This window comes from Sitophilus oryzae, unplaced genomic scaffold (genome assembly GCF_002938485.1).
Source record: "Sitophilus oryzae breed Bouriz unplaced genomic scaffold, Soryzae_2.0 scaffold_795_pilon_pilon, whole genome shotgun sequence".
NCBI lineage: Eukaryota > Metazoa > Arthropoda > Insecta > Coleoptera > Curculionidae > Sitophilus > Sitophilus oryzae.
In genome coordinates this window covers 11,297-25,902 of record NW_022147411.1, presented here as the reverse complement: position 1 = coordinate 25,902, position 14,606 = coordinate 11,297, and the positions used below count along the sequence as shown (strand labels likewise).

At 29.9% G+C, this 14,606-nt stretch overlaps 1 protein-coding gene, 1 long non-coding RNA gene and 1 pseudogene across 2 annotated transcripts; 2 read left to right on the top strand and 1 right to left on the bottom strand.

Annotated features, from left to right (window-relative positions):
- Positions 1-3,466: 3,466 nt before the first annotated feature.
- On the bottom strand, positions 3,467-5,760 carry LOC115888526 (annotated as a pseudogene).
- Positions 5,761-6,017: 257 nt separating this feature from the next.
- Positions 6,018-6,296, top strand: LOC115888525. The gene is made up of 2 exons (XR_004051278.1): positions 6,018-6,122; positions 6,219-6,296. It is a non-coding gene; the product is annotated as an uncharacterized LOC115888525 (long non-coding RNA).
- A 14-nt stretch (positions 6,297-6,310) lies between these two features.
- Positions 6,311-11,428, top strand: LOC115888528 (RNA exonuclease 5-like). Its single transcript, XM_030908276.1, is given in 11 exon segments — positions 6,311-6,332; positions 6,390-6,568; positions 6,615-6,763; positions 6,816-6,898; positions 6,901-7,011; positions 7,063-7,154; positions 7,157-7,227; positions 7,277-7,365; positions 7,368-7,455; positions 7,568-7,837; positions 10,748-11,428. Coding segments are annotated over 11 exon segments (1,677 nt in total). The 3' UTR covers positions 11,271-11,428.
- The last annotated feature ends 3,178 nt before the right edge of the window (positions 11,429-14,606 follow it).

Genomic DNA, 14,606 nt, shown 5'->3' with positions numbered 1-14,606 from the left:
AAAATATGATCCTTTAAAAACAGTAGAAAATATGGCCTTAATCAAAATTAGCCATCTGTCAAAGAATTAAATCGATATTTTATTGCCAGAGAAAACGCCTTTTGATGATTAGGACTTTGAAAAATTCAATTATATTTTCATGTTTTTTCTAATAAGTAATCTCTAAAACGGTATGGAAATTTAGAAAATTATAAACGAGATTAACCATTTTAGAACATGCAAAGAGTCTTATGAAGAATGCTTTTTTTCTCAAAATACCCATAATAATATTTTTCTCATTTAAAGACAATCCAGAGACATACTGTATATTATATTTTATTATGACAATACTTACGTTATTAGAACAGTTATTAGCAAACCAATGGTTAGAATATAAGGAAACAAATATAAATATTTAAATCCCATCGATTTTTGTTGGTTTCGCAGCATTATTTAAACTAGAGCAATTATTGCTTCGAACGTACTAAAATATAATGATAGACAATATTACAAACCGGCGTTGTTCTGGTACGGACAAAGTAATACTGAAGGAAAATTATTGACTAGAAAATTCACTGTTCCAAATGCCATAATTAAGAATCAATGTTTATCACTAATATCTTCAATATTCTCCTTCTATTTTTAAGCAAAGACTTTTTTAGTACGACATTATATACCTTTACCATTATATGACAATGGATATTTATCTTTAATTTTCAATATAATCTACCTCAATATCATGAACCATCATTATGGAAGTAGGTATCTAATAAATAATTCAAAAATTGGCAACTTAATTACGATTAACTTACGTTAATTAATAAATATTGAACTATATATATTTCATTAATTTATTAATTAACAAGGTTAAAGTAATATCAAATTCTATTTTATTAAAGTTAATATTTTTTCTTAAATTTCAAAGTGTTCTCATTAACAAGAAAAAAAGGTATGTTAAAATAAGTATATTTTTATACAGGGTTATTCACCTCATATGACATGGAGTAGTGTAGCCAGACCAAATGCCAGACGATTAGCTTTTTAGAAATTATTGTGAGTAGCGGAATCGTTGGAGGACTACTAAAGCTACAATTTAAAATTAATTTCGAAAGGTACAGAGTGTCCCAAATAAATAAAAATATCAAAGTTGTATTTTTAAATGGAACACCTTTTTTAAATGGAACATATATTACATTTTTAGTTTCTACAATTAAAATAAAGATCTTGATCAATGTTTACCGCACTTTTGTCGTACCGTTTTTTGAAATATTTACGATTTTGTGAAAATATACAGTAACAGTTTTAATGCTTTATTTTTCTAGACGTATATTTATGTTTTTAAAATCAAATATTGTACTGAAGTTTTTATTTTTACTAAATTTTGTGTAGCAATAATAAAAATAATTCAACCTTATACAGAGCGTCTAAAAATTTATTTTAAATAATTACTTTTATTTATTTTTTTCAAAACTTTAAACGGCAATAACTTGTTTAATTTAAATGGAACACCCTCTCTATTTTACTAGAATGAGATGCACAATTTAATTGCCTCTCAAATTTAATTATACCATTCTTTACCTATCCCTTCAAGTTTTCGTAAAAAATGCATTTTCTTATAATTTAGACGTCATTTATCAATGTACCCATGGAACATTGACATTTTAGATTATTTTTAAAGATGTAACAAATTTTCGAAGAGTATATAGATACTAATATTGTCTCTATAGTTCGCTTATTTCATTAAAAGTAATAAAAAAAATGTTTAAGTATTTGTAAAAGGGGAACAATTTATAAAAAATGTCTATACCTGCCCACTGCAAGAAAATCTACAAAATAAAATAGTTATTTGCCACCTATATAACTACTGACAAGTAGTTTCCGTTGGATTATAACGCCAGCAGTGTTTACAAAAAATAACTATTTTATTTTGTAGATTTTCTTGCAGTGTCGAAATACCCATATATCTTTTAATTTTGGAGAGGACCAATTAATATGATTCCAGTATTCGAACTACATTAATTGACTGTTTGCGTTGATTAATAATTTTATTCCAAATTCTAAAAAAACTGAATTTTGAATGTGTATTACACAAAATGTAGTAAAAAATAACACCTTATTAATTTTATTTCACTTTTTGACGAATGCTTATTTATAACACCGATGTTCATATTCATATAGCTTATTATTATGTTGATTTCTGATTCAAATCCACATTTATTTAGAACAATTTAATTAACTAACGCAATTAAGTATGTAATTAATTAATATTCGGGCGGAAATAATAGCGGTATATTTAATTGGTTACTCTTTTACAAAGATTTAAATAATTTTATTTTTGTATACAAATGGGGTAGTAATATTATCGGTTTTAGAACCTGTATATTTTGTACATTTGTTGCTTGATAAATGAGGTCTAAATTATATAAAAATGCATTTTCTACGAAAACTTGAAGAGATAGGTAAAAAATTGTACAATACAATTTGATAGACAATTAAATTATGCATCTAATTTACATAAAATATACAGGGAGTTCCATTTAAATTAAACAAGTTATTGCCGTTTAAAGCTAGTAATTATTTTTTAATATAAATTTTTAGATACTCTCTACAAAGTAGCATTATTTTTATGAGTACTACATAAAATTTAGTAAATAGAAAAACGTCAGTACAATATTTGGTTTTAAAAACTTAAATACGTCTAGAGAAATGAAGCATTAAAATTGATAGGTACAACATTTTCACAAAATGGTAAATATTTCAAAAACGGTAAGATTAAAGTGCGGTAAACCTTAATCAAATTTACCTTTATTTTAATTGTAAAAACTAAAAATGTAATAATATACAGGGTGTTCCAATTAAAAAAATACAACTTTGATATTTTTTCTTTATTTGGAACACTCTATACCTTTTGAAAATAATTTTAAATTGTAGCTTTAATAGTCCTCCAACGATCCCATTACTCACAATTTCTAAAAATCTATTCATATGGCTACAATATTCCGTGTCGTATGAGGTGAATAACCCTGTATATGAATGACTATATTGTTTCTAATTATTTTACATATAGATATGTATTCATTATTTTACATATAGATATGTATTCATAGAATACATTCAGATGTGTATGATTAAAAAGAATGACACATGTATCACAATAGAGATGCCTAATCTTGATTAATAAAAACTGATATTTTCAAAATAAAAAATCTATGTAGGTATTTTGGATTAAAACTATTTTTACAATTTTTTTTTACAAATTTTTTTTTTTTTTTTTTATTTTAATATACTTAAAAATCTTAACTTAGGGAATGGCTGTGTTGGATGGCCTCTGTTGACTATCTTTGCAAATATCTCTTTTTGCTTTAAAAAAGTCTTTATACAGTATGTTTGATGGGGCAATCTTTCAGCTGTGACAAATTACTAATTGTGCAACTGCCATACGTGAGTTAAAATTTTAGTATTTATATCTTTGCAAAGGAAAACTTACTTAGGGTCCTTTTTTCCAATGCCTTTGCATGTATGAGGTTTATTACAGTATTCTGATTTCTTGGGAGTGCTTTGGTTAAAGCTTCCTGAAGTGCTGCTTCAGCTTCTTCATATTTCCCTTGTCCCAGAAAAGTTACAGCTTGACCATTCAGTAAAAGAGGCGTTGAACCATATTTATCAACCAGTTCCTGATAGATATAATAGGCATCTTGTAGTTTTTCACCTCCCTATAAACAAAAGTTTATTAATTTTATACAATAAATAAAATGTATTCCATGACTATGAACCCAAGCTTGTGCCAGTTGAGTTAAAATAGCATCATCGTCTTTTTCTTGCTTTCTTTCAGTTTTTTCACGCAATCGATCCTGTCAACTTTGTAAACAGATTTTTTCCATTTTCAGCAATTCCAGCTTTTCTGGATGTAATATATTGGCCACATCAAATTGCCTTTCGTTTGATAATGGTTCCAGCAACGATAACCAACGTTTCGTTATGAGCGGTCGTGTCAATTTTCTGGTTTAGTTGATCCAGTAGTGTCGATTTGTTCGATTTTCCATGCAGATATTCGGCAAGAATCTTTCAAAGGTTATTTTTGAGGGTTGGCATAGATTGTTTCATCAAACTTAAAGAACTTATTCTGAGCGATGACATAAGGACGATAGTATATATCTCGCTGAATGCTATCTCGGGAGACTGATGCTAAAAAAAAGTTAGGCGGTTAGATGCGTTCAGAACGAATAATGATCTAGAATTCGTACCTTTCGTATTTTGGCAGCCTCGTTAATGCACTGCTGATAATTTCCAATGTAAAAATGAAATTTTACATCAAAGAGTCGTCTATTTCTTGGTGTGGTTGGCATTTCATCCTATTTTAAAATATTTACGTTGGCCCAAAAATAAGTCAAAAGGATGAAAGTTGCGTTTGGAGTTAGAATAATTTTAATGACACTTGCTGCATCAAGCAAGACAAACTCCCACTTTCAAGATTGTCATTTTTATATGATTTAATATATTTTAAATTAACAGTAAATATACTATATTAACGGTTATTATTACTACTAGTACTCTTAGAAAGCTCTAGTGAGAATTCAAATATTTTAGAACAATTAGTTTTTGTTAAACAATGTATAATTAGTAAATTCTAATGATTTCCATGGGGTCTTTAATTAGAGTCACAATTGCAAAATACAAAGGTGTAGTCAGTGGCAAACCATTTAGTTCAGTTCATAACTCACCTGTGACTGATCACTAGGAAACAATGAATAAATAAAAATAAAGAAAGTTGACAGAATATATTTTTTAGGTTATGGATTTATTTTAAACTTTAGTTTAATTTTAATTTATATTACTAAAACCAGCAGTTCCAAAAATATATTTAAAATAATAATTAATAACATGGATTTGGACGATAATGGTAAGAATACTAAATTTATTTCTATATTCGGTATAAAATTGTTTATTAGGTTTTAGTTTGCGATGTTTATGGTAAGTAATTTTCATGTTCATTGCCTCTGAATTCACGAGGACAGAGATGAGGATATCTATGGAAAAGTAACCACAAGAGGAATTATTGTCATTTAAAAAATGTTGGAAAGTTTATTGTTTCCCATCGAACAGTAAAAAAATACAGGTGAATGTATTAATTATTGATAGAATTAAATTCAAAGATTTATAATTAGTAAACCTGTGCTTCTTTTTATATGTAGATGTTTCAGGTTTTGAAAATAAATGATTGAAACGAAACCCAAATTTAAGGAATTAACATCAAGCATTCTATGAAACAATTTCTATTAATTGACGAATTATTCAGTAAATTAACTTTTTTGTGACTGAAATATTAAATAGTTTTAATATAGTTACATATCTTTAAAAATATATATTTTACTTTATAAAATAAAAAAAAAAAAAAAAAAAAAAAAAAAAAAAAACATTATTTTATATTAAATGGTTTTTTTTTTTTTTTTTTTTTTTTTTTTTTAATTAAAAATATCAGAATAAATAGTTCTTTTTTTATACTGCAAAAATGACTATAGAATACAACAGTATTTAAAAAATTAATAAAAGTGATGTCCCAGCCGAGATTCAGAACTCCGGTCTCTGTACCTAAACTGACTCTTATCCATTAACCTTAATTTATTATAAACACAAGCAGGTTTATAACAATATCTTGACGATTTGAACTGGCGCGCGGAGCGTGCTGACCAATAACGCCTGTTATCACCTGTGACGTAGCGACCAACCTGCGCAATATCATACCTTGTATTCTTTGTACCATGGTCTACGCTTCATATTCATTTTCTAACCTAAGATATTTACAGTGTAAAGTGCTTGTTTTTTTATTTGTATAAACATTTTATAAAGTTTTAAAATTGTTATTCCTTACTATTTATTTGAAAATTAGTTTATAATATTATTTTTTTTTTATTTTTTGTATTAAAAGTTTAAGAATAAAATCATTAATAATAAGTAAAGGTAAAAAATCTAGACAACTCCCGTCATAATTAGTTGAATAACCTTAATTTCTGTCTTAATAACATTTAAATTTTTTACCCAAAAACAAAGCAGGGCATGTTACGAGACCATCTAAAAATTATTTTTAATGTGACCAGAACTTTTTTATCACTATACATTATTCTAATATCTAGTATAACTTTTTGGTAAGAGACCCTTATCAGTTTTATGCATCTTATGCAAGTTAATCATTGCTTAGTTTGCTAATTCTAATTTGCTTATCAATGACATTATTTTTTCAGTTATTGGCTTATTTATGGAAAGAGTATGACTGGAGATATAGAAATAAGTGTAAAGAGAAAACAGAGAATCGAAAATAATAAAAAAAGAAAAAATGGCTGCATTATTTAGATATAGTTAAACTTAATGAATACGATAGACAGAAAAACAAAACAATAAAACTGAATATACAGGTAACAGGAATATTGTGTGCACGATAAACACCGAGGGTATAACAGAAATTGATCCTTCCCCTAAGAAAAAACTCAAAACTGAGGAAATAGAGTTGGGTCCTTCAGGAAAACCAAAATTACAAGGCATAGAACTTGCAGAACTTAAAAAAATGCTTAGGGAGAAAACTTCCAAAATTAGACAGGTGTGAATAATATATAAAATAAAATTTTGTATAAAAAGAATTTTTATGGCCCAAGCTTTATCTAAGGGATGTTGGTAAAAATGCCAGTCTAGCCGTTGATTTAGAAAGCAGATGTCCCTTGTTTTTATCAGATATTCAGCATTTAATTATGTATTCTCAAGTGGGAGTGCATTCACCATATTCACCAGCCAGGTATTGCGTGATAATTTAAATTGATACAATTATACAAGTATTTGTGTTTTAGATGGTGTGGTTTAGAGAAGTACAATAAATTAATGAATGTAACAATGTTAATCATTGAGAAATATATCTTTTATATCATTATGAAACTTCCAAAGTCAATTTACATGAAACTTAATTTTACCATAAAATTGAGGTGGTTAGTCCTCATTCTTACAATGATGACATTGTACAAGAATTGTCTATGGTTCCCCTATCAGGTACTTAGTTTATAGAAATCTTGTTTTTAATTTTTTATTGTTTTTGTTCAGCCACTCAAATGCGTAAATTGGTAACTGAATATGGAACATTAGAAGAAGCTACAAAACTATGTGGCGAAGTATTCAACACTGTAAATAATTTTGCTCTATTGATTCGGATGATCAAAGCACAAAGGCCCAAATTGATGGTTTACCATCGTCAGACAAATTTCCAAGGTTGTATTTTATCTATTGTTCTTTATTTTGTTTTAATTATATATTTTAGAACGCATTTATTGTTATCTGGCTGGCAAATGATTGAAGAAAATTTTCCTTTGCCCATTAAAGGTTTGGCAGAAAGAAAATATTCTGGTTATAGACTGACAAAAAGAAATATAAACATGTTAGTCCTCATAGTCCACTGATAGCTATCGATTGTGAAATGTGTAAAACTGAAACAGGTATGTACATACGTTTTTTTTTTTTTTTTTTTTGTTTTTGGATTTTTCTATTGACAAAATGGTGAAAGAGTTTTTATTAAAAAAAAAACTGTAAATGGATTTATTAATGGCCTGAGCGATTTGGAATTAACCAGGGTATCAGTTGTCAACGAAAAACACGAGGTCATATACGATAGTCTAGTAAAGCCGGAAAACAAGATCGTTGATTATTTAACGAGGTTTTCTGGTATAAATTCAAAAATGTTGAGAAATGTAACGAAAAAATTGAGGGACGTGCAAGATGAGTTAAGTGAACTGATACCGGACGATGCTATTTTGGTTGGACAGTCTTTGTCTAACGATTTACATGCCTTAAAAATGATGCATCCATATGTTATTGATACAAGGTGAGAATTTTGAATTTTTGTCTTGATAAAATGGTGAATGCGCCTGCAAATTATTTTTATATGAGGGGTATTCACCTCATTCGACACGAGTATTGTAGCCAAATGATTGGATTTTTAGAAATTGTGAGTGATGGGGGACTACTAAAGCTACAATTCAAATTATTTTCAAAACGTACAGAATGTCCCAAATAAAGAAAAAACTATCAAAGTTTTAGTTTTTAAATATCACCCTGTATATTATTAGATTTTTAGTTTCACGATTAAAATAAAGGTGAATTTGATTAAGGGTTACGGTTTACCGCGTTTACCAAAACGTTTTAAATATTTATGATTTTGTGTTACAATAACAATTTTAATGCTTTATTTCTCTAGGCATATTTGAGTTTTAAAACCAAATATTGTACTGGAGTTTTTCTGTTTGCTAAATTTTGTGTAAAAATTTCATTATAATTACTAGCTTTAAATGGCAATAGCATTAATTTAAATGGAACACCCTCTATATTTACATCAATCAGATGCCCAATTTAATTATCTATGAAATTATATTATACCATTTTACCTATCTTGTAGAGTTTTCTTGAAAATGCATTTTTTATAATTTATTTATCATCAATATACCCATGGAATGTGTGTTGGAGCTCAATTTTTGTCAAAAACATGATGGTGAAAACCGCATATCGATGTCTGTTACCGTTTGGAGTTACGGTGTTCTAAAATATGCATTTTTAATAAATCGCTAATAACTTTTGCTATGGAAAATTTTGTATTTTTATGAAAACATTTCCTAAGCACCTTTTACGTAAATTTAATGGTTTAAGTATAATTCTTTTTAAAATTAATAATTTAGGAGTTATCAACAGAAAATTTGATTTTTTATATAATTGCCCCTGTATATTTACAATTTATTGATAATAATTTAAAATTACCTTTCAAAAATAACACACTTGATATTTTGCTTTCGATTCCTCTTTGAGATATAGAGTATATAAAAAATTCGCCAGCTTTAAATAAAGTAGGCTTGACAGCACCGGCACAATGCAAAAAAATTCAGCTATGAGCATCAGTTAAAACAATAATATTTCTGTAGAGAGATACAGAATTTTATAACAATTTCATCTATTTAACCAACATCAACACATTTAAACTATATCTAATAACAATAAAATAAATAGCAAACAAAGCTTTTATGAGATTTTGCTACAGGAGTTCGACATATCGACCGTCTTTTGTTATGGACAGACGGGGCAGTTTTTAAACATTTCTCGCGGAATTCAATAACTCAGTGGGGGTGAAAGATATCCTGTCATAACTGCTAAGTATTTCTAATTCTTGTCTAGATTATACAGAAGAATAAGGAACCTTTGTTGTTCCTCAAATATATCCGTAGGATTAGATCCATTGGCACTAAATCAGGCGGCCTCGACGGCCAACGTCTGAGATCTTGGTTAGCTATTCAATTATTCTTGAAATTGGCTGCAAAAATTTGCTGTTAACTTCAGCGTTCCAAGGCGGTGCGTCGTCTTGCTGGAAAAATATGTTTTTGAGTTCCGTTAGGGGCAGATCATCAACGAGGGGTCCAAAGCCTACTAGTTAAAAGTGGCGAACTTTAAAATTCTGTATTCGAAGGGGATTATAACAAATATCAAGTGTGCTCTTCTGGAAGGCGAAGCCCCAATAGTTTATTATTATTTTTTTTATTATGGTTTAAATTCTTTTCAGTTAATTAAAAATATAGAGGGTGTCAATCAATACATTTTGGTAACTCTTAGGGTAATAATTTTAAAAATTATACCGATAAATTCTACGTAAAAGGTGCTGAAATGTTTTTCATAAATACAAAATTTTCCATATTAAAAGTTACAACATTTGTTAAAATAAATATTTTGAAAAAACTTTACCAGTAACTCCAAACAGCTAACAATGTTGATGCGGTTTCACTCATCATGTTCTGATAGTGAGCTCCAGTACCGATATTAGTTTTCGTTTTCATCTCATCTCTTATGAAAGGATGTTTCCATTTAAAAGCGTCGAATTTGACCCACCCTGTACAGGTGCTAAAACGATAATATTACTAGCCCCCTTGTTTATAAACAGAAAACTATTTAAATGTTTGTAAAAGGGTATACTAATTAAATACACCACCATTATTTCCTCCCAAATATTAATTAATTACATACTTAATTGTGTTAGTTAATAAAATTATTCTAAGTAAATGTGAATTTGAAAAGAATTTCAGAAATCAATATAATAGCCAAGTTATGAATAATGAACGATATCTGTTATAAGTTATAAATAAGCGATGAAGAGATAGGTAAAAAATGGTATAATACAATTAAATTTTTTTTTTTTTTTTTTTGCAAAATATACAGGATGTTCCATTTAAATTAAACAAGTAATTGCCGTTTAAACTAGTAATATTCAAAAATTTCATTTTTTGGACTCTGTATAGGTAGTATTATTTTGATTATTGACACAAAATTTAGTAAATACAAAATTTCAGGACAGTATTTGGTTTTAAAAACTTAAATTCGTCTAGAGAAATGAAGCATTAAAATTTTACTGTTCACAAAATCGTAAATATTTAAAAAACATTAAGATTAAAAAACAGTAGAAACTGTAATTAAATCTACCTTTATTTTAATTGTAGAAACTAGAAATGTAATAATATACAGGGGTATATTATTTAGGTGTATAAGTTTTCCATTTAAAAAAATATAACTTGAATGTTTTTTATTTATTTAGGACACTCTGTATCTCATGAAATAATTTTAAATTGTAGTTTTAAGTAGTCCTCCAAGGATCCCATCACTCATATTTCTAAAATCAATTATTTGGCACAATATATAGAATGAGGTGAATAACTTTGTATATGAAATATTTGGGAAAGTATATAAAAAATTATGTTTTCAGTGTGATCTATAACATAACCGGCGACAGAATCAGAAAAACGAAACTGCAAACCTTGGCTAGAGAATTCCTAGACGAGAAAATCCAGGCTGGCCACCAAGGCCATTGCAGTTCCGAAGACAGTTTGGCTTGTATGAAACTAGCCCAATTAAAGCTTGGAAAACACTTATTTTTCGGCGACGCGGTCATGAGTTCGGTCCGTAGCCGACAGAGGGCCTATCCAGACATGGGAACCGCCAATTATGCAACCAGCATGCTAAAACAGTGCACCAAAAGCGGAAATACCGCTAATATCGTTGCCGTGGACGATATAGCTAATAAATATCGATATTATATCGATAAGGACACTTCGAAACCGTTGAAAAACATTAATTGCACGAGGAAGGATTCGAATAAACAGGTGGTGGAACATTTGTGCTCCACGATCAACGAGCATCAATTAAACATCGCTCATTTGAGGATCGCCAGTGACAAGATTGACGAGAGCAGCTCGAACAAGGAGAAAATATTTAAAACCATCCGATAAGTGAATTGTCCAAAGTGCACTCTGCGTCAAACTTACCGTCTCTGGTCGGGGTGATGTTCAGCGGACAGAAAAACGGCGGCAACGGGTTGTGTTTTTTGCATTTGAAACAGGAATGGATTGTATAGAGCGAAGGATATGGTAATTGCATAGGTCTTTCCATTTTTTATTTATATATCACGTCAATTTCTTGAAATAAAACATTGTTTTCTTTCTGTTTGAGTGGAATTTGATTTTTATTTTTATATGAGATTTTATCAATTTTTTTTTTTAATTTGTATTAATTATTTCTATTGATATAGAAATCTATATAGCCTACCTTACAGCGGTGTCGTATAGATGTCACATAATCTTTCCTTCACTACTGTTCCATTCCCATAGATGACGCCACTATCGAGAAAATGTATTTTATTCCAATAATTTACTCTAAATAGAGATATAATTATTAAATTACTTAAATACAAATTTTACAAATATATTTCTAGTTATTTTGTACTTTATTTAAATGAATTTTGTTTTAATATAAATTAATTTTATAGGAAACTGTAAAATGAATTTATGCAGGAAGCAACTAAATAATCACCTCTCTTTAGACAATCTTTCATAGAGGGCAACATTAGTATTAGTACAGCCTCTATAATACAGATGTCGCGTCAATTTTATTTTCTGTCTCATTTCATATAGCATTAGAAAAAGATAGCCAATTGTCAATGAAAAACGTTTTTAAATGTCACTTTTAAATTTCCATAACATCTAAAAACTGCTCTGCTCGAAAGTTTAATGATATTGTTTAATTATTTATAAATTGTCTTTAATTTTAGGTGTTTAATTATTTTGATATAAAGCTTTGTTTAGGTGGGTTTAAATAAATTTTAGATCTATGCCAATAACGTGTTATTTTAGATTAAAACAAACACTATGGACCTATTTAAGCAACACAAGGAAATGGAACATAAAGTTCATGAAAACCTATACAACAACTTAGTGCTTTTATCGCATTTTTACCCGACTAGCAAGGATTTCGATGCGGTGTTTCGTAAGGATATGTTTGTGAAGAACAACAAAACGCATTCTTTCGATTCACTATCTTTTAAATAGTATACACCCGGAAATCACTAAACAGAGACTCACAAGCTGGCCCATTCACGACGTAAAATGCGAAGTAAGGTTTCGTAATGAAGTTATCGCTTATATTAACGAAATAAATTCCAATATATCCCTATGCCCATATACCTACGTGTCAGGCTTCGACTCTTATATCACCTGGTGGATATCGGTTTGCTAAATTCATGTTGAAAGTATCTCAGTTCGCGATATATAAACATCTTGAAAATTCCGATCTGACAGGGTTATTATATCCTATAAAACCAAATAATAAAGTGTTTCCCGGCATGGTTAAAACACAATTAAAACACTTGAGTACTTTGGTATCAAACATCGAGAGTGAATCTAAGGAAATTATAAAAACTTTTGATGAAAAATTGAAGGGATGAAAAACAAAGGTGAAGAAATTACAAATTCCTTAACAAAGTTGAACAAAGATATACATTTAGCTCAAGAGAATTTCAAAACTATTCAAACTGATTTTGATTTGAAACATCCTTCATATCCTTCTTCGGTAAGTCTGGAAGAAAAATTACTTGTGATTAAGCGAGTTAAAAAATTGTTGAAATGAAAAACCTTTTTTCTCATTGTGAGCAACTGTTAAAATGCCTCAGCGGTACAGATTTATTACTGGAACACAATGAAGATTCATTGCAAGTGTCTAAAGATATTGAACACATTCTTCAGAACACTAGATGACTGGATTTAATATTTTTTCGTGGATTGTCAGTATTGTTGGAAAAAAGATCATTGGAACTATGTGAACCAACCAAAAGTTTTATTGGGACGACTCTGAAAACTATAGAGCAGCTTTCTAAGAAATATTCTGATGTCTTGTCACAATTAGAAGGATCGGATGAACATATGAACCATTTGTTTGAGGAATTGAAGCTTGTGTTGGATGTAACAGCTTCAGAAAGTGATAATATGTTAGCTGTACACCATTATTGTAAAATAAATGTATTTTTGCTTAATAAATTATATTTTTATATGCTAAAAATTTCTTTTATTTTTTATTACATTAATGTAGATGTTTAGGAGGGGGTTAATCACCGCGACCTTATAGATCTATTGTGTTCCCTTTCATTGAGAGTTATAACGAGGTATAACTCATCGCCACAGTCTCAGTGCTAGAAAAGCCAGTATCTGAGACAGCTCCACAGAAGCCAGCTCTATCCTCGACATCAGACGTACCAAAGGTTCATGGCACAGATGGTCGTCGTCTCAAGCACCTCAGTGATTAAGTGTTCTGGTGTTCCCCATTTTCCCCACAAAATCTGCATTCGCCGTTGTTTCTCAGTTTCAAACTACACAAGGGTGTTCGTTGAGGAGACAGTGTCCTGTTAGAAACCCCGTGACAATCCGAAGATTGTTTTTATAATTTTTTTTTTGTTTTTTTTTTCTCGGTCATAAGTTCTAGGAACTTTTCCGGTGTCTTAGACCGTTGAAAGACACCCATTCCGAGTTACGGATGGAGTCTTCCAGATTCTTCAGTTTCACTTTCAGTTGGTTCCCGTTTGGAAAACAGAACAGTTCTGGTTCAGTTAGTGGAGTGTTCGCTCCTTTTCTGGCTAGATCATTTGCTGAAATTTGCCTTCATCCCTTGGTGAGCAGGCACCCAGAGTATGAGACTTTATTTTCTTTGCCCACAGCATTGAGCTTCTAGGCATTCTTTGACCAACTTCGAATTGATGGTTACTGGGTTAGTCACGTTAAGTGCTGCTTGACTATCGGATAGAATGGCAATTTCCTGTTTCGATAGTTCCTATCTAAGATAAATTGTACGCATCTTTCGATAGCGCAAATTTCTGCCCGAAGGATACTGGGGTAGGTGCCCATTGGTTCAAAGTTTTCAGTTTTCATTACAAATACTCCTATCCCTGTCCCTGCTTTAGTTTGGGCATCAGTATACCACGTGATGGTATGGTCTTTTATATATGCTGAGTAAGCGTTTCTTTCTTCCAATCCTTTTTACTCAATACTACAGTGAGGTGTTTCTCAAAGTTGTAAATTCTTGGTATGTCATCCACTGGGAGTTGAAGGAGTAAAATTTTCTTTTTGAAGTGTTCAAGCCCTGATCTGAAAATTCTCCCAGTGGATGACATACCAGAATTTACAACAGCTGGTAATAAAGTTGGCGAAAAGGCAACACTCAACATATAAGCAAAATTGCTACTGACGTAAAGGGACGAGGACTCAGGCCAGCAGGCATTTCAATAACATTGTATCAAAAAA